The sequence below is a fragment of the Rattus norvegicus genome, chromosome 13, assembly GCF_021556685.1.
Source record: "Rattus norvegicus strain SHRSP/BbbUtx chromosome 13, alternate assembly SHRSP_T2T, whole genome shotgun sequence".
NCBI lineage: Eukaryota > Metazoa > Chordata > Mammalia > Rodentia > Muridae > Rattus > Rattus norvegicus.
Window position 1 is genome coordinate 49476287 of NC_141546.1, and position 20107 is coordinate 49496393.

At 46.5% G+C, this 20107-nt stretch overlaps 1 protein-coding gene and 1 long non-coding RNA gene across 10 annotated transcripts in view; both read right to left on the reverse strand.

Annotated features, from left to right (window-relative positions):
• The window catches only part of Nav1 (neuron navigator 1), a 253346-nt gene that overhangs the window by 36719 nt on the left and 196520 nt on the right, over window positions 1–20107 (reverse strand). For all 9 annotated transcript variants that reach the window (NM_001427517.2, XM_087581658.1, XM_087581657.1 and 6 more), the window contains 3 exon segments: window positions 77–767; window positions 2510–2807; window positions 3118–3256. In NM_001427517.2, the coding sequence (NP_001414446.1) occupies window positions 77–767; window positions 2510–2807; window positions 3118–3256 (1128 nt within the window).
• LOC148001632 (uncharacterized) lies at window positions 11378–19167 on the reverse strand. The gene is made up of 2 exons (XR_015635966.1): window positions 11626–19167; window positions 11378–11569 (listed from the first exon to the last, which is right to left on the reverse strand). It is a non-coding gene; the product is annotated as an uncharacterized LOC148001632 (long non-coding RNA).

Below are 20107 nucleotides of genomic sequence, written 5' to 3' on the forward strand. Positions count from 1 at the left end.
TGCAACAGATAGGCCATACCACATCTAGTTTAAGGCTGGAGACACAGGAAGAGAAGACATTGCCCAGTGTGGGTACCTGAGAGGGGTTGGTGGCAGCTCTGCTAACTTGGTGGCTGGAGGGTGGCTTGCTTGGTTCTTGGGAGTGCTTTCTGGGGAGCCTATACTCTTCAAGGAGATGTTGTCTGAGTCCAAGGCCACAGCCTTAGCTTTGGCCTTCTCCTTTTCCCGGTCTGTCTGATTGACGGGGGCTGGAGTGCTCCGACCACTGGCAACCTTGGAAGGTTCCTTCAGTCTGGAGGGTGTAAGGCCACCCTGCTTGGTGCTGAGAAGACTGGGATCAATGCTGCTGCTAACAGGCCGAGGTCCACCCCGCCCAGTCACACTCATAGAACTGGACTTGGCTGGCCTGGGCAGGCTACGGTATTGGATGTTGGACCGTGCTCCTGGAGCAAGGAATCCGGGCTCTACACTGTTGGACACATCCAAACTCGTCTTGCGCCCATTCAGTGGCTTGACAGGGATCCCTGAGGACTTCTGGATCTTGCTGAGAGTGGCTGAGCCACCGGTCTGCATGACAGTGGCTGTGCCGGTAGCAGGGGGAGGCTTCTTATAACCAAAGGATCCTGAAGTAGAGGGGCGAGCAATGCCCGAGGGGGGCTTCTTAGCATCACTCAGACGGTCCCGGCCAGCATCGGAAGAGGAGCGCTGGAGCCCAGTATTCTTCACTGCGAGCTTACCCTTGTCTGTAGCCTTGCCTTCAGGCTTGCCTGGGAGAGGGCAGCAAAGAGAGGAGGGGTTGCTATCATGATATCTTAAAAACACGTTTTCTTCTCTCTGGGGGAAAAGGAACAACTGGCTATATAGTATGAAGATCTAGAGGCCTAAATATGGGCAAACAGGTACTGGATAAGCAGATACAGTTTCTTGCCAGAGGGCCTGTGGGAGGAAGCAGGTTTTTCATTTAGTTTTTTTTTTTATTATTATTTTCTGTAAACTGTAGGACAGTTTATTTTTGATTAAAATGGCAGAAGTGACCACAAAAATGATCAAGAAGGAAGTGTGTCTGATAACTGGTCAAGGAAGAACAAGGAGGGAAAACTATGAATCAGACAAGGCAATGTGTAGACACCAGAGGGAAATGTCGATTAAAGCTGTAAGAGACCCACGGGGCAAGCCCTGCAAACAAAGTACTTCCGTTCTGCTGTTTCGGCTGTTTGGTATAGGATGATGTCATTATGCAGCAAGGCAGGTCCAGGATAAGGCGAAGCCTATCATTGGATAAGAAGGAAGGGTAGGTGGGGAAAAGTTGAGGAAGGAGGGAAGAGGAAGGAGAGAGATCAAGATGGAGTCTATGGAGGAGGATGGTTCAGATTTAGGTGAACTAGATCAATTTTATCTTGTCTAGGTGGGCAGTTTATATCTTTATTAACTGGCAGTGAATTTATTGCGTGGCTGTATTGTGGATTGAGAAATTAACATGTATATCCAATTGCAAAATTGCAAGTTTCTGGAACTTTGATTTACCGGGCTAAAGAGGACAGTGTGTGAAAGAAATGGCTGAGAGGCAGTTTTGGGGAGTGCAGATCTGGTTCTGTTGCCCAAGCAGAGTGAGAATGCACAAGGGCTTGCAGAACGAGATGTGTGTGTGTGTGTGTGTGTGTGTGCGCGCGCGCGCGCACGAGCGCGCTAGGTGTGGTAACTACTGCTAGGGACCTCGTGGAAAGGGTGGCTAAAAGGGACAGAGCTGGGAGAGGGCGGCTTCAGACCAAGTGGTAGAGTAGCAGCTGAAGAGCGCGGATCCAGCTCATGGGAACTTATAGAAAAACGTTCCTTTTGAATTTTTTACCGCAACAATTTGGTGTTTTAGGTTTTTGAGACACAGATTCTCTGTGTAGCCCTGACTGTCCTTAAACTCCCTCTGTAGACCAAGATGGCCTTGAACTCAGAGATCTGCCTGCCTCTGCCTCTTGAGCGATGGAGTTAAAGGCGTGCTCTACCATGCCTGGCTGTGCTTCTTCTTCTTCTTTTTTTTTTTTTTTTTCTTTTTTCTTTCTTTCGGAGCTGGGGACCGAACCCAGGGCCTTGTGCTTGCTAGGCAAGCGCTCTACCACTGAGCTAAATCCCCAACCCCCTGGCTGTGCTTCTTACTGTGTAGCCACTTGTCGTATTACTTCCGGAGGGGAGAGGAAAGAAAGAAACCAGTGGGAACCATTTGAAGGGAGGTCAAACCTGTCCCTGGGTACACTGTCTCCCTCTTTTTAGTGTTTTCAGCTGTGTGGTTGTAGCTCAGCCAGCTCACCCCTGAGTTATTTCCCACATCTGTAAAATAGTAACACCTGTCTTTCCTAACCCACAGGACTATCCTAGAGATCAGAAAGGATACTGTACACTAAAGCAGTTAGGCAAGCCTTTGCTATCATGATAGCATCATGCTAGGATGAGTTTTGTGATTCGAGGAAAACCATCCAGGAGAGGTCCCCCACCTTATCCCTCCTGTATTCCAACTCACCTGCGACTTTGAGGGCACTCTGGGCAGTGTGAGTGATGGGAGAGGTGACAGCCACCGGTGGGGTCTTTCCCTTTTTCAAGGACCCTGGGTGTCCCAGGCTGATGGGCTTTTTCAGTTCTCCACCCTTGGATGAGTCATCACAGCTCTCTGGTCGCTCTCTCCGCCACTTTGATGTCCCGGGTTCCATCTTCAGGCTGCCGCTATCGTACTCTAGTTTCTTAGGGGTCTTCTCCTCTGACTCACTGAACCAGCTGAGCCCACTCTCTGCCAGGGAGCGCTTCTCGGAGTCTGTGCGTAGCTAACGAGAAGAGGGAAAGGCAGAGTAAGTTGCTTTGGGGGGCGCAGGGGGGTGGAGGGTAGCAAGGTGAGCTGAAGGGCCTTGATTATCCCATAGCGTTAAATCAACTAGGGTTTCCCTCCATTCCTAGGGTTCTGGGGAGAAGTTACTTTATCTAATCTCTAGGATGCTTCTCCTTCTCCAATCTGTCCTTCTAGATAGGTGGGATGGAAAAATAACTGACACAATGACAACATTTATGCAGGTCCCTCCCAGTTGATTTCGTGTTCACCTTGACCTTGGGGTCTACCCGGCTGCAGAAATCACTTACCACTATCGTAGAGCTCCTCCGGGAAGCAGTGGGAGTGGTTGGGAGGGAGTTGAGGGAGGAGCTAGCGTTGAACTCTTCTGAGCTGAGGTTGTCCGAGGCATCGCTGAGCCCACTGCTGATGGAGCTGCTTTCATCCCAGCTGCAGGAAAAGAGGGAGAAAGGTGAGCTGTTTAGTTTTAAGTCAGTGCTAGACACGGCGTCTCACATGGATGATGAATGGCTTCATACTATTCTTCCCAAAGAAGGCGGCCTGGGGTTAGTCCTGGGTTTGCGGATAACTCACAGTATGACTTAAATGTTCTCGTAATTTGATATTCTACTATAGAAGGAAGAAGCAGTTGGCACTTAGCAAGAGACAGTGTCATATTTCCTTGGCAGGAAGGTGTGTTTTAAAGACAAGGAGGGGCTGTTGAGATGGCGCCATGGGTAGATCGTTGGAGTTCAATCCTCAGAACCTGCATAAAGGTGAGAGGAGAGAGCCGACTCCATAGAGCTACCTTCTAACCTCCACGTGTGCAGTGTGGCAAGAACACACCTCACAAACAACAGCAACAAATGTCAGCTCTCAACCTTACAATCTTGTGTTTTTGTTAGTTTTTAGATATATTTTTTCCAGGAATCCCTGTACTTTCTTTAAAAAAAAAAGTTCTCTGGCTTTTCAAGACAAAGTTTCTCTGTATAGCCCTGGCTGTCCTGGAACTCGCTCTGTAGATCAGGCTGGCCTCAAACTCAAGAGATCCACCTGCCTCTGCCTTAAATCCCCAGTGTTGGGTCAGAGTTGTGCGTACCACCGCCTGGCCTCTGAGACTTTCTGCACCTAGGAACGGAGACCAGGCAAAGGCTTCTCTGGGTTTGTTCTTGTTTGTGTGTTTTTCCATGCTGGAGGTTGAATCCAAGAGGGCTTTGTGCATTTGAGGTTAAGTTCTCTACTGCTGACTTTTCTCTCCAATTCACACTTCTCTTTTCCAGAACTTTCAGTCCTGGTCCTTCTCTTTGCCCTCTGGAGTCAGGTTCTGCTCCTAGGCTGCTTTTCTCCTAGAAGGGCAAGATTCCTGCCAAATAGTAATCAGTTCGTGGCCAATTCAAGAAATATATATCAGATGTAAGGTACTGAAGAGAGGTGTCCAACATCTGTTCTTAAACATTTGTATCTGGAGCCCCAGGCCTGTGTTTGAAATGAACTTAACTATACCTTGATATAGCTTGGTCCTTGAACCCTTCCTTAGTTCGATTTTTAACTTTAACAAGTTGTAGTCAGGAACTTTAATTTTTTTTATAGCAAGTTTATTCTAAATAGCTAAACCAAACGGCCACCTTTGCATGCCCACCACCTTCTTGATCTATCTTTGTACACTGGGCTGAGGCTTCTGTTAGACCACGTTCCCTAGTGTGCATGTGTGCTACCAAAGATGGAGATCAGCGACTTATATATACTAGGCATGTCATCTACTACAGCCCCAACAAAGGGACTTCTGCTCCTTTATTTCTCTTTCTCTTTTTTAAGATTTCAAAACACGGGTTTCACTAAGTTGCCCAGGTTAGCTTTGAACTCACTTATACTCATCTTCCCGCCTCGGTCTTTAGTAGCTGGGATTACCAGGCCCGGCAATGAGCACTGACTTGTAAGCCCAGAATTTGTCTCTTAGGACCCTTCTTCAAAGGTCTCCTGTTCCGAGCTCTTCCTAAAAGGATCTTAAGTTTTCACTTTGGCTTGAGAGTCTTGAACCGAACACAAGAGTTCCATAAACTCCGTAAGCTCGCTACATGCGAGAGTCTGTTTATGCTTTTGGAATTGACCTCTAAGTCTTATATCTGGTCAGAACGGACTTATTTATCAGCCCCGCGCATGTACAAGGCTGGAGGACTTTGTGCCGGTAATTGGAATAGGTTTCTTTTCTGATTTATTTTGAGTTTCAGATCATGGAACAAAAAAATCAGACATACGAGTCATTTATGAGCCCTGGCCCGGATTTCAGCTGACTCCCCTCTAATTCATGTGCTGGGAATAAGACAGTGGGTGGTTTAGCCATTTGGCTTGGCTGCTCTGTAGTGATTTAGCCAAATACATTGAGAAACAGCAGAGAAAACACGGGGGTTAGGACACACTGCAAAGTTATTTAGATTTTACTACCATTAAATATAGCTGTTACTGAATGAACCCCTGTGTCGTATATTAAATCTCCCTTTTATCCAGGGTTGAGACGCCACACAGCCCTTTTTTTGCAGAAGAAGGGTACTGGGGAAAGATCAATGCTGACTCAATGGTCGTATCAACTCTTATGGCCTCAGATAAGATCTCTGGCAGGCAAACAAAGAAACCATTCACAGCATGTTCTCTTAGGTCAGAGACAGAGGAAGCCTGGAGTACTGAATCTTTCATCTGAGATTAATTATTGGTAATCAAGGGCCTTCAGCGGGGATAGCTCTCTGTGGAAGAACTCTGCAGAAACAGAAGACCACAGCAGGCCAGGAATCCAGAATGGACCTTCGCGTGCTGGCCATTTAGACCAGTGCCAAATGGCAGCGGGGTTTTCTTTCATTCATTTGCTGGTTTATTTTATGTGTACGGGTGTTTTGTCAGCATGCATGTCTGTGCAGTGCAGTACGTGCATGCATGGTGCCCACAGAATCCCAAAGAGGGTGTCGGATCCTGTAGGACCGGAGTTAGATGGTTGTAAGCTGTCATGTGGGTGCTGGGAACTGAACCCAGGCTCCCTGGAAGTGCAGTCCTTTCTCTTAAACTCTGAGCCATCTCTCCAACCTCCAAAGCTCTTTCCTACATCAAAACAAAACAAAAAGCTAAAAGTTACCAGAGAAGGCTACACAGTAGTTAAAAATTTCCCAGCAAGTTTGCAGGTTGTACAAGGGAAAATTCTACTGTTGTCACCTAAGGCTTAAGTACCTCTATGGGGGGTACTCAGCTGGAGGGAGGCATTTCTTATCTTAAAAAAAAAAAAAATAGAAACATTGTTAATAACATTGTTCCTTTCTTGCTTTTTTCTTTTCTGTCTTGTAAGCTAACTTTGCTCATCATTTGTGTATTTACTTAGAGTCTCTGCCCATCTCTGTTCTTTGCTGTTTGCTCTCTATCTGCCTGGGAGCCGGCTCTGGGCCATGCCTCCACAGGACAGGCTGGTTAATTAAGCTAGACATTCTCACTGGGTTTTGCTTTCCTGTGCTGCCTTAATGAAGCACCTCTTCCTTGAGGTTCCTGGGAAAGTTGCTCTAGGGGTCAGTTCCCTCTCTCCGCTGCCCTGCATTCTGCAGGCAGATGGCCCCAGGAGGGAGGGTCTCCTGCCTCTGCCCTGTGTCTGCCTAGGAGTGCTGGGATTACAGATAGGAGCTACCACTGCATTTTTGGTCAGTTCTAGGATCCAACTCTTCTCATCAGGTTTTTTACTTGCTAAGCCATCTTGCTGGCTCTTTTTTCCTCTTCCTGAGACAGACTCATGTTATCAAAGCTGGCCTTTAACTCACTGTGGAGCTGAGGATGGACTTCAACTCCTGATCTTCTTGCCTTCGTCCCACAAAGTTTTGCTTTTGAGGATTTTTCTTTTCATTTTTCAATTCTCTTCTAGAATGTCTTTTATACAAATAATGGGTTTTTAGGCTGAAACTCCTGAGTTTCTTAAGCTTTTCTTTTGGTGGTGGTAGTGGGGTTTGAAACAGGGTGTCTAAGTTAGGGTTTTACTTCTGTGAACAGACACCATGATCAAGGCAACTCTTATAAGGACAACATTTAATTGGGTTGGCTTACACGTTCAGAGGTTCACTCCATTATCATCAAGGCAGGAACATGGCAGCATCCAGGCAGACATGGTGCCATAGGAGCTGAGAGTTCTACATCTTCATCTGAAGGCTGCTAGCAGAATACTCACTTCCAGGCAGCTAGGATGCTCATAGTGCCACGCCTACTGCACCAAGGCCACACCTACTCCAACAGGGCCACACCCTGGGCCAAGCATATACAAACCATCACACAGAGTTTCTCTTAAGTAGCTCTGGTTGTCCTGGAACTAGCTCTGTAGTCCAGGCTGGCCTTGAACTCACAGAAATCCACCTGCCTCTGCCTCCATATCTGACATCTTCTCTCAGCCCTCGAAGACTTTCTGAGCGCTCCTTCACTTATTGGGAAGGGAGGGAGGGCTACGATCTCTCCTCAGATCCTCATACCACAGTACTTTGTTCTATTTGCATTGGTTATCCGCGTTAGCTTGGGCTACACGGTGAGCCCCTGTCTAAGGCTGGAGTGGGTGTGGGGTGAGTGAGGAGGATTAGAAGAACAGAGATCAGTAATGAACTATAACTGGTGGGATTCTCCTACTCTTTTCATGTGTCTGATGATGTGTGACCGACCATTCTGCATAAGACAGGGACACTGTTGTTTGGAAGCTCTGTGCATACATACAGTGGTAGGACTTAGCACCTATGGCTTCAGGACAGTAGGTAGAACTGCACTGAGTCACTGAAGTACTCTTCTCTTGGGTTGGCCAGATGCTCTAGAGATGAATCTTGTAAACTCTACCCTGAAGGGGCAGAGTCTGGTGTTCTGCACACTGAGTTGGAGAAGCAGTGTGGAGCCGTCAACATTCAACATGCCAAGCTTCACTGACTCTCTACTGGATTTTGTTCAAATGCTGTGCTGACTTGTGTTAGAAATCTCAAAGTCCATACTCAGAACACACCACCACCACCACCACCACCACCACCACCACCACCACCACCACCACCACCACCACCACCACCACCACCATTTTCCTCTATCCAGAGATGGCTGGCCTTCTGTTGATAAAGAGAAAGGGCCGCTGAGGAGAGGAGAGTCCATGTGGGTTTTGCATGTGGGTTAACTATTCCTACCGTTTCAGCCTTCCTGCTGGCCCCATTATAGTGGCTGATCCCATCACCTCACAGACTTTTGAGAATTCGAGAGTACAGACGGCACCACTGCCAGACCTCACTGCTGGCTCCCAGTGTGGCTTCAGGGCTCACAGATCAGTTCCCACCTGCGCTTCTCATTCAGCCCTGTATATTCTCTTCACTATTAGCTCTTTGCTTCCTTACATAGGGTCTTTCCCCATATTTATTTATTTGTGTGTTGGGGGGGTGGGTGTTACTTGCCACAGATCATGTGTACAAGTCAAAGGACATCTTGTGGAGTTGGTTTTCTATTTCCATGTGGGTTCCGGGGATTGAACTCAGGTTGTCAGGCTTGGCGACAAGCTCCTTTACCTGCTGAACCATCTAGCCAGCCCTAGATAGTCTATAGTGACCTCTGACTTTGTGATGTTCTTTAGTTTCCTGAGTGCTGGTGTTATGATAGGTGATAGGTATCTGTTTCCCTCCCCTGAATCCCACCCGTTAACCCTCTCTCCAAGACAGGGTTTCTCTTTGCAGCTCTGGCTGTCCTGGAACTCACTCTGTAGACCAGGCTGGCACAGATCTGCCTGCCTCTACCCCCCTGAATGCTGGGACATGCACCATCCCTACCCGGCTTCTCTTATTCTTTGTATTAAAGATTTTATGACTTAAGAGAAAACTCTTTATATAAATCATTTTACTTTTGAGAAAACTCTTTAGAGTCATTTTACTTTTGTTGTAATATATATCAAATGATCAGCAATGAAACGTCCCAAATGAGTTTTAACAGAGCTTGCTTTGGGGAGAAGGGAGACGATATACCCCAGTGGGCAGCTTTTGAGTCACTAAAGAGACAGCAGATTTAAGTTTCATAATCTAATCAAACAGAGACTAAAAGAAACATCGAGAAATTTTTTTTTTTTCAATAAAGAGCTACAGGGGAAAAGAAGCTAGATGGACAGGGTCCGCCCTGAAACATGAGGCTGCTGACGGTGCAAGGACAAGAAATCTTTAGGAGAGTTTGCAGTTTATCAGCGCATGACTCAGAGCACAGCACAGTGAATAGCAGCCATTCAAGAGGTCACGGAGAAAGAAAGGCAATGTACATCTGGCCCCCAAAGAATACAGAGGAACACAGAACTCAGATAACGAGAGCTATTGCATCTGTGGTTTGATGTGCAGAATCCCTGTGCTTACTCAAAAGCTCTCTGCCGGCTCCCTCCTGTTTTTCATCTCTATTTCTCAGCCAAAAGAGAAACTCTCCACCTTTCTACCTCTCTTCCCGGACAGCACCAAACACTGAATGCTATTTGGTCCGTAGTTCCCCCACCCCGACTTCTCCTTACTTTTGTTCCTCAAGCAGATCTCAGGTGGGCACATGAGACCTGGGCAGCAACAAGCTAGACCTAAGTCCACCAGGACACGAAGCAGCAGAGAAACTTTAACATTCCTTTACGATCTAATCTTTTCAAAAGCCCAAACAACCACCCCCACCAGGCAACCGAGGCAGACAGAAGCTGAGAGCATCTCCTACGGATCACCCCACGTCACTTCGGCTGCTCTCAGGATAGAAGAGGAAACGACCGTGAATATCTGCACAAGGGGTTAGGTTGAACACAGACAGGAGCAGAGAAGAATGAAGCGCTTGCTAGCGAGCATAGGCCCAGGGTGCTCGAAGGAATTATGAGGGGTGAATGCTTTGCTCTATAGGGTACTTATTCTCCCACTGCTGTTCTATCTCCCCATCCTCCCTCCCACTAACACCTTCCTGCCCCTCACTCCATTGCTTCAGGGTTTCCTGTTTCACCACTGTCATCCAAACAAACAACAGTGAAGGAAGCTCAAACTCTTCAGCTCTTGCCCTCCCCAACATCCCGCTGCCCTTGGTTCGGTTCAGGGCCCTCTCCTCTCCCATGAACCAGTGTAAGCGTTCTCACTGGTCCTACTCTACGGATCCTCTCTCTCTCTTGTGTCACAGCTTACCTACCAGAGGCCTAATCTCCCTGGCATATGGTGCTTAACGAACCCACCGTTAGCTCCTCCCCACTAAGTCGGATCAGTAGATCCCTGAGCCATCATATGCAGTATGGTGATCAAGGGCACAGAAATCAGAATCAGACTGACGAATAGGTTTTAAGACCTGCTAACTTTTTGTTGTGCTGAACTCATTGGGCTTCTATAGCACATGTAGCATATGTAAGACACAGGGACTGCGCACAGGGCAGTGGTGGAACACGCTTTAAACCTCCACACTCTGGAGGCAGAGGCAGGGGGATCTCTGAGTTTGAGGCCAGCCTGGTCTACATAGTGAGTTCCAGGACAGACAACCACAAAGAGATATCCTGTCTCAAAAACACCCCCCCTCCGCCCCAAATTAAGGAAATAAATGTCATTACAGATTTAAAGATAACACACACAGGGAAATGTAGAAGACAGAGAAATTCATTTCTTCAGTAAAACCTTATTTGCCAAGTTAAAATATTGACATAATGGGGTTGGGGATTTAGCTCAGCGGTAGAGCGCTTGCCTAGGAAGCGCAAGGCCCTGGGTTCGGTCCCCAGCTCCGAAAAAAAAGAACCAAAAAAAAAAATATTGACATAATATGTACCTCTTCTGCTTCCATTTCCACCCTACTTTTCCTTCCCCTAGACTCCTATTAGATGACCAACTATCTCACTAGATCTCAGGGAACAAAGGCCTTGCAGGGGAATCTGGTTCTGCTCTCACAGTGCAATGATTTGGGTGCTAGTGAAGATTCTGGAGTCCAGGCATCGTCCCATGGTTTTCCCATTAGTGGACACAAGCCCTGTCCATCTCAAGGTTAAGACCAAATGACACGTCTTCCACGGGTGTCCCATGATCCTCCTTGCCAAGAAGGACCCCCCCCCCCCGCCCTCCTTTTCTCCTGCTGTATCTCTTCCTCTCTAGGAATACTCTGTCTGGAAATAAGTTTGTACATCTCTTTACTGAAATAATTTCTCTGAGGGCGGAGACCGAATCTCGTCCATCTTGCTTACATGGTATCTTGAAATAGCAGGCACTTAGCTCACTTGTGGCCTTGATTTCCTGGCTTACACAAAAGTCGGAATGCAAAACCTCAAGGAAGGAGTGGTGACTTTGGGACTGATACAAACATGACTAGCAATTTGTTTCCAAAGAATCCTTAGTGGGGAGTGGTGACACACAGGCCATAAATGTTGTCTTGGAAGTTCCAGCTAACTGTTAAAATTCACTATCTCTCCAAGAACATAATTAACCTTTACTAGGCCCTTAAGCATATTTATAAAGAATATGTATGCCTCTCATGGGCTAATTCTGATATCTTGATCTGCTTCTTCCAACTATTTTCCTCCTTAGTCATGTTTCTGACTCTTTTTGAGTCTTGTGGTTTTGTTTCTTTGCATTTTGTTTTTAATTATATGGCGATATTAAATATCTGAAAAGCACCACAGTCAAATGGTTTAGAACAGGCACCGTAAACCTTGTAGAACACTTGGGTCTGGGCTTCCCTGTACATTTGCTCAGTCGGTTCTCCAATGCAGGAGCAAGATGGTCCTTTCAGCAGGACTTTGCTCTGAGCACAAGACTCCAGGGTCTTTAGAAGCTGATGCTGCCTTCTAAACTCTGAACAGGCTCAAGAAGTCATTTGACTCTAAGCCATACAGCCCAGCCATAGGCACCGGTCACCAGCATTCTGTCCTATGGTGACATTTGCTCCTGGTGAGCCCCTTCTACACACTCAGTGAAAGGTCCTGGTTCTTCGGAGTCTTTCTCGTCTCTCCTCTTGTGCTCGCAGATTTCACTGTACTGTGCTGTGCTGTGAGCTCCTGTGCATAATGGGCATGTGCTGGGTGTTTCTCAGCATTCTGCCCTGCCTTCAGTCTTCAGCTCACCGAGACAGTGTATTTAGGGAAGACCTTCCAAGAAACAATTAGGAGTGGGTCCCCATGTTCTGTGATTAGGGTGTCTACAGCCCACACATAGGTAACTCTTATTTTGTATGAAATTCAGCTATTCTCTTCTCTTTCTCCATGGTGGATTTCTGTCCCCTGCTACCACACAAGGATAAACCTGTCGTGCATCCCTCTCCCCTAGGAACAGTGCGTGCACTCTCTTTTGGAACTTAGGCCAATTAGAATACTTGGGCCAGCAAAATGGCTCAGTGGGTAAAAGTGCTGACCTACATCAGCCTGAAGACCTGAGTTCAATTCCCAGAACCCATGTAAAATGCTGGGTGTGGTGGCATCCATCTGTAATCGCAGCACACTTAGGGCAAGATGGAGTAAAAGACGGGAGTCTCAGATATGTGGACCAGCCATCCTGGGAGTAGTTTTCATAGCAGAAACAACGAGAGGCTCTGCCTGACCAAGGAGGAAGGTGAGAACTAACTCCTCCAAAGTTGCCCTTTGACCTCTCTTCTACCTACGTGATGTGGTGTGCTCCCACCCCCCAACCCCCACCCTCCGTTTCTGGTCTCTCTCATATACACATACAAAATAGGTAAGTTTAAAAAAAAAATCTTTCTATGCTACAATGCTTACCATGCTTATCCAGTATATTCTTGTTAGGTAAGCATGCCATGTACCGTGATACTCCACCACACCTTACTGAATTCTCCCCCTGAGCGCCCTTAGAATAAATAAAGTCCTTCATCTAGGATCTAATAATGGAAACTGATTACCCTCCTTGTTTTCTTGCCTACTTCCTCGCACTGATACCCCAGTCTAAGGAACACTCTGGTGGACCCATCTCTGCTGTAGGATGAAAAGAAGGGCTGTGAGGAGGCCAGTTCCACCGAACACTGCCCTGTTTGTGTCTGTGCAGACACGTGGTGATCCACGGGGCAGGGAACTCTCCTCCCCTCTGGGAAAAACACCAGCATTCACATGGCTCTTGGCTAGGATCAGTCACCCCTCCCAGACTTCTCTCATAGTGCCTGCCCCTTACATTTGGGCCCGTGGAACCAGAATGGCCAAGGAGGCCTTTGGGCAGCCAGAGGGCCAAGGGTGTGGCCTTGCTAACCGAAGGGTGGACTAGGCTTGTGACTACATAGGAAAAAAATTATTGCTTCAGTGACACAGTGAAGTTCTCAAAAGCCACACTTGAACACTGAGCTGGTTCTTCTGTCCAGAACATATATGCCTGGAGGGTCAATGACCAAGTTGTTCAAACTAATGCTTAATGGGTGAGAACTGTGACTATGGAATCTAATCTTTCTTTCTTCTCTGATGGCAGAGAAATATCTAAACTACAGGAAGTTGTTTTAAACACCCCTGGCCCCATTTTGTTTTCTTCTTTGGAATTATGCTCGGGAAGAGTTTTGGACTTGGAAGCCTACCATGGATGCATCCAGGAGACACTTCCAACTTCCTGTTTTCCCATCTAGCACAGAGAGAAGCTGATGCTGCCTTCTAAACTCTGAACAGGCTCAAGAAGTCATTTGACCTTGAAATACACCCAACTTCAGGGAAGAAGATCACCCAACAATCATGAAAAGCCAGAACTGGAGTCAGAAGACTACGAGTCTCCATCCCTTTAACCAACATGGTAGCACTAGGTTCTACCAAGCGTACACACATCAGAGGGGATGGATGGCAGTCGACTGAGTTATAGTTAAATAGGCAATGGTGACAAAAGAATTTAGAGCACCCTCTAGCCAAGCTGAGCAGGTGGCAAATATAGTAAGCCTGGCTTTAAAGATCACCCAAGGGCTAGAACGTTCATGAATCCACAAGAATCAGTGCTTTCACAGTGCGTGTGTTTTATATATGGCTGTCACTGGATGGCTGTGGTGTGTGTGTGTGTTTATCTAACTATTCTTAATAGGTTAAGGGGAAACAGAAGTTTATAAAGCTCTATGTAGTCTGGGGTAAAATTAAGTGCTTAGGCTAAATATTCACTTGTCCTCCCAAGGAGGCTAACCTTCCTAGCTAGCTAGAAACAAGGCTGCTTTTTGTGAGCATGTCTATGTATGGGTCCTCAAAGTTCTGCTGCCTTAGCTTCCTCGTCTTGATGGACCACAGCCTTGGACCATGAGCCAAAGGACCGTGAGCCAAAGAACCATGAGCCAAAACAAACCCTCCCCCCTCCTGTCCCTCCCCACCTCTCTCCTGTGCTCCTTGCAGCAGGTGTTTTGTCATAGCAACAAGGCGAGCAACAGTATATAATCCTAGCATTTAGCAAGCAAAGGCAGGAGGACTGAGCCGAGCTCTAGTGTAATGTGGGCTGCAAAGTGAAGCCCTGTCTCAAAATATTAGAGATGGCTCAGTGGTTAAAAGCGCTGGCTTGCCTTCCAAGGACCCAAGTTCAATTCCCAGCACCCACATGGCAGCTCACAATCACCTGTAACTCCAGTTCCAGAGGATCTGATGCCCTCTTCTGGCCTCTGTGTGCACTGCATACATGCAGGCATTTAACACTCACACACATAAAATAAACATAAATGAAAATAAGTCTGTAGGAAATTAGAAGAATAAAGATAGTCATAAACAGGTGGATGAAGTAGGTCCAATCATATAAAACTTCTTGTAGGTAAAAATAATTCAATATTAAGTGTTTATTTTACTGCCTGGTTCTTACGTTAGCACTCATTTACTTTAAAAGTCCAGCAGTGTGTCGTAAGTTCTTGTTAGGAAGAGACAAAGTTATGAAGTCTCAAGGAAATGACACAAAGAACTACTTGTCTCAGGCTAAGCCTAAGTTAACACAGCTGAACAAGGGAACATGTTTGGAACTCCCAACTCAACCAATCTAGGATAGCAAAGAGATCTCACTATTCATTTGTCTTCTGTGCATTCTTTAGGGAGGTGAGATTCCATGCTTCCCCTAGGGTGAGTCAGAGTCACGGGGATATGGATTGTTCCAGCAAACAGACTCCCTTGTTCGTCCTCCCTCAGCTTCCCTCCCGTTTTGGTTTATTTTGGCTCCAGGTTTAAGAGTACTCAATCCATCATGGTGCCTGGTCCTGTCCATGGAGATGGGAGTTGGCTGCACAGCTTGTTGAATTGTTTTAAATTTTCCTCTTTTTTAAAGCAGCGTGGCGGATCTAGATCTGTGTCCCGGAGTACCTGCCATGTGGCAAGTTCAGGCTGAGATCGCAGTGGGGTTTTCAAAGACTTAGTAGGGAGAAAAGAATGGGGGAAAAATCTTTATTAATAATTTTTATATAAATTCTATTTTAGAACAATTATTTTAGATGTATTCGGTTTGAAAGATCATAGTTTCTCCTGCTTTACTTTATAAACTGATTCTACTAGAAAGTTTAAAGTCACACATGGGCCTTGTCTTTCATTTGCATTGAAAAGCTCTGTGCTAAGTAGGCAGCTGTAGGTCACTGTGCTAGATATCAGCTTAGAGGAACCGAAATCCATTAACTGCTTCGGCGGTCAGGACATCTGTCCTTCTCATCGATATCAAACATGGAAGGAAGAACTCACTTAGTGCACATGTTAGGTTTGTACCCACGGTCTTCAGAGAGTATCTAGGAGGTTAAAAAGCTACGAGTGTTTTCCAAAAAAGACAATGGGGCTATGAGTAGCAGCACATGTTGGTTATCCCAGCACTCTGGAGGCTTAGGCAGGAGGACGGCAAGGCACGTTACTTAGCGAGCTAAAAGAAAAAGAGAGGGAGACAGGGACAAGCTGGCGAGGGAGACGTGTAGCGGTGTTGGAAGAATTAGAACAAAATGGGGCAACTGCAGTGCTCAGCTTTGAAACTGTACCAAGAGCATCTAGAACAATCCTTAAAGTCAATTATCTCCCTTGCTTCTCACCCTCGTGTGGACTCGGGAGGACTCCCAGAGCAAGGGAGAGTAGGGTGTCTGCTCCAGTACATGTCTGTGGTTTGGCAGGGACTGCGGCAAGCCAGGCGAATCTGGCCAACAGAGGCAGACAACGGGAGGGGAGCATGGGTTCCACACTGAGTGAGGGGAAAGGATGCCAATACCAGGTTGTTTTGAGCTGGGAGTTATGTCACGTAAAGATAAAGCAAAGGTAAAGATCACCAAGAAGAAATTCCGAAGAATGGGTGTGTGAACTTCAGAGGATTACACAGTTAGGAAAACTCAACTTCAAGATAGATTAGCAGTAAGTGCCACAATACTCCAGTCTCAGAAAACTAAGGGTGTTAGTAATTAAAGACACTTTCTGGTTTAATGACTTTCTCACTGCTGGGACAAAATACTCTGGCCAGAGCAACTTAAGGGAGAATGGTTTATTTTATTTACTTCAGAGTTTGTGGGGGGGAGGGGTGCAGAGTTCATCATGAGGGAACCATCTTGCTGGCTGGACCACACTGTATCCTCATTCAGGAAGCAGAGAAAGAACAAAAGTAGGGCCAGGCCATACTACCTCACCAACGATCTTCAGTGATCTCCTCCTCCAGTGAGGCTTCCTGTTAAAGGTTCCGCCATCCTCCCAAACAGTGGCACCAGCTGGGACATTTCACCGTCAAACCCTAGCACATCCTTAAGGCCAGTCTGAGTAACAGAACTGTTTGATTAAATAACCCAGCTCCCAGACGCTGAGCCTTAATTCACAATAGACAATGAATTAGGGATCCCTGAAGTCAGAATTCAGTCCTATTGATCTGTTACAGGACATTAAATACAGAAGCACAGAAAGAAGTTACCATAGCCAGGGAGGCCACCACTTGTTGGTACCTGTTACCACATTTAAAGACAAATTCTGACCTAGACACAACTTGGGAAAATTAAAAGGTCAGCTTTACAGAATTGGAAATATTTCTGAGAGCAAGCCTACCGGAAGGGAAAGTCAAAACAAGCCCCCAATCCTGTTTGCCCCCATATCCTACTCTGCCCCCACTCGGTGTCCTATCCCCCATCCCCCATGTCCTGAGCCCCGCCACCGTCATTCTGTTCAACTTTGAAATCACGGGTTTCCATCACTACTCTTAAGTCACTCAGCCATAATTTCTAAAGTGACTGCCAGGGCTCCCCAAGGCATTTAGAAAGGGAGTTGGTATAAATAAACACAGAACTGGCACACCAAAGCACACCACCAGAATATAAAGCCACTCTGACGCATGCCAGGGCACTTCTGCTGCTCTTTTTGATGATGTAACAGAAAAGTGAGAAAACAGCTGTCTGCCTGGCCCCAACTCTCATCAACTTGGTCAACTCTTCCGTGCTCCAGGTCCCACAAGCCCTCGCTCACCCTGATATACCCAGGGGGCGGCATTAGGATCACTAGAGGTCCAGTTCTAGGTAGAACGGCACTTGAACAAACAAAGGCATGGTGTCCAGATGATGCTCCACCATCGGTCTGTTAGGACGGTGGCACTCACAGTCTGGAGAGCCAGGTGTCCTTATAGTTATCTACAGAATTCTGTACCCAAGGTCGAGGTTCCGGTATCTGATGACACTTTGAAGATTCTAAGCATGGGTATGATCCAGAAACTTTAAATTTCTCATCTTTCCTCCATAACACTCTGCCTTACTCATTGCACTTTTAAATTTTTATTTTATTTATGAATGCGTGTGTGTATGTGTGAGTGTGTGTGTGTGTGTGTGTATTTAGGGGCAGGGTCTCACTACGCACACTTGGCTGGCCTCAATCTCACAGAGAACTGTCTGTCTCTGCCTCCTGAGTGCTGGGATTAACACTCTCTTCCTTCTAGATATCGACTGGTATTTATATTGTTTTTTTTTCCCCTCAAGGAAAAAACTTACGATTTAGAACATTTTTCTTTGGTGCTGGGGATTAGAGCCCTGAACCTGCTAAGCATATGCACCAGCACAGAGCTTCATCTCCAGCCAAATGCTGCTTTGGACTGAATTACATCCTCCCCTCCATTCACATAGTGACTAAGATTTAGAGATGGGGATGAGGTCATAGGGTAGGGCTCTAATCCCATAGGGGCAACATCCTATTGAGGATGGAAAGCCCAGAGCCTTCTTTCAGTGTGCGGTCGTGGTGGGGAGGCAACAGGCTACACACCAGGAAGAGCAGCTCCACCAGAAACCACTCTGATAGCGCCCTGACCTGGGACTTTCAGAACTCTGAGAAAAGAAACGTTTGTTGTTGAAGCCTCCTGGTGTATATTATCTTATCGTGGCAGCCTAAGCAGACTACCGCAAGTTTTAAGGGATGGACAGTAACAGTTTCATGTAGACAGTACTACCCCAGTGCGTTACGGTGGACAGGGACTACTGCCCTGATTCAGGCTAGTTTCAACCTAGAGCTTTTTCTATCCCGGGCATTGATTGGATGGGTTGATTGATTGATTGGGATAAGAGCTTACTCTGTAGTCCAGGCTGGTCTGGAATTCACTATGTAGCTAAGCCTGACCTGGAACGGATAGTAATCCTCCTGCATCAGGCTCTCAATGCTCTGCCATCGTGCTTAGCTAATTTTAGGGCTTTTTTAAAAATAAAAGGCTTTCATTTGTTTACAGTTTGTGTGTCTATGTGATCTATCTATCATCTATCTATCTATCTATCTATCTATGCATCTATGTGTGGGTGGATGTGCACACACCATAGTGTATGTGTGAAGGTCAGAGGACAACTTTCAGGAGAGGGTTCTCTCCTTCCACCATGTATGTCCCAGGGATGGAGCTGAAGTCCAAGCTAACTCTGTCAGTTAAGGATGGGTAGAAGCTACAGTCGGGGAGAGTCAGAGTCAGGGTGAAATGGAAGGAATCATCTATCATTGCTGCTTTGACTGCAGGGAGATTCTGTCTCTCTGTGACAAAAATCAGGTTCTGTGGGTGCTCCTCGAATGACTCCGTGCCCTTCTTCACCCCGGCCAACAAACAGCACAGACGGCGCTTTGTGGGATGGGATGGATGTAATTGGATTAGAGGTATCGATATGTTTTATTGGGAGTTTCATGTGGCAGGCGGTAATTGTAGGGTAGTGGGGGACACAGAGAGAGAAGCGAGGCTATAGGGGGAGACATGAGAGACTGTTTCCGAGATGGGGGTTAAAACTTTGCCAAGTCAGCTGGCAGGGCCGGAGCATGGAATACAAAGCAGAAAGTTGAGCTCTTCCACAGGAGTCTCCTTAATGAGGACCAACTGTGGGTGAGGAATGCTGATTCCGCTGGCTGGCCGGCTGCGGCTTGCCTTTTTCTCGGGTTTCAGAGATTTCCCTTTTCCCCTGCCTCTAGTCTTTCCTGCTCTCCCCTTTTCCTTCCTTCAAAGGGATAGGGATGAAAAAAAAAAAAAAAAAAACCCAAGGCATTTTCTTGTCCTGTTCAGATGTTTCCAAGTCAGGAAATTGAAAGTCTTCAAGAGGCTGTGATGTAGCTGGAAATCCATTTCCAAAAAAACAGGGGAAACTCACAGGAACGCCGTCAAGTTCACCTTTAAAACACTCAAGGCGCAGCCTGTGGAACACGGGAAATGAGTTTCTATCTCCAATCGCTTTGTGACTGAAGTTAAATTAGTGTTTGTCTTGCCCTCAGTTTCCCCAAGTAGAGACACACCATTTAACTCCTACTAACCAAGATGCACAGAAAGCTAAACATCAAGAAAAAGATGAGGGGTTGGGGGATTTGGCTCAGTGGTAGAGCGCTTGCCTAGCAAGCGCAAGGCCCTGGGTTCGATTCCCAGCTCCAAAAAAAAGAAGAGGAAAAAAAAAAAAAAGAAAGAAAAAGAAAAAGATGAGTTTTGGGATAGGTTGTACTAAGTAGCCCTGACTGACCTGAAATTCAGAGGTCTACCTGTCTTTCCTTCCGGAGTGCTAGGATTAAAGTATGTGCCACCAGGCCCTGACACAGATAGTGACTGCTCTGACTCTTGGTCAAGAGAACGTCTTCATTCTAGAAGCTGGAAGCTAGCATGCCCCTTTTTTCTTTTTTTTCTTTTTTTTTTTTTTAAGTTTTATTTTATTGTATATGAGTACACTGTAGCTGCCTTCAGACACACCAGAAGAGGGCATCAGATGTCATTACAGATGGTTATGAGCCACCATGTGGTTGCTGGGATTTGAACTCAGGACCTCAGGAAGAGTAGTCGGTGCTCTTAACCACTGAGCCATCTCTCCAGCCCATGCCCCTTTTTTCTAATGAAGACACTCTACACTGTAGACCTCTAGGAGGATGAACATGTTTGATCTGGGTTCACAAAGTACTTCCTGCTGCCCCACCCCACTCAACCCTTCCTGAAGGCC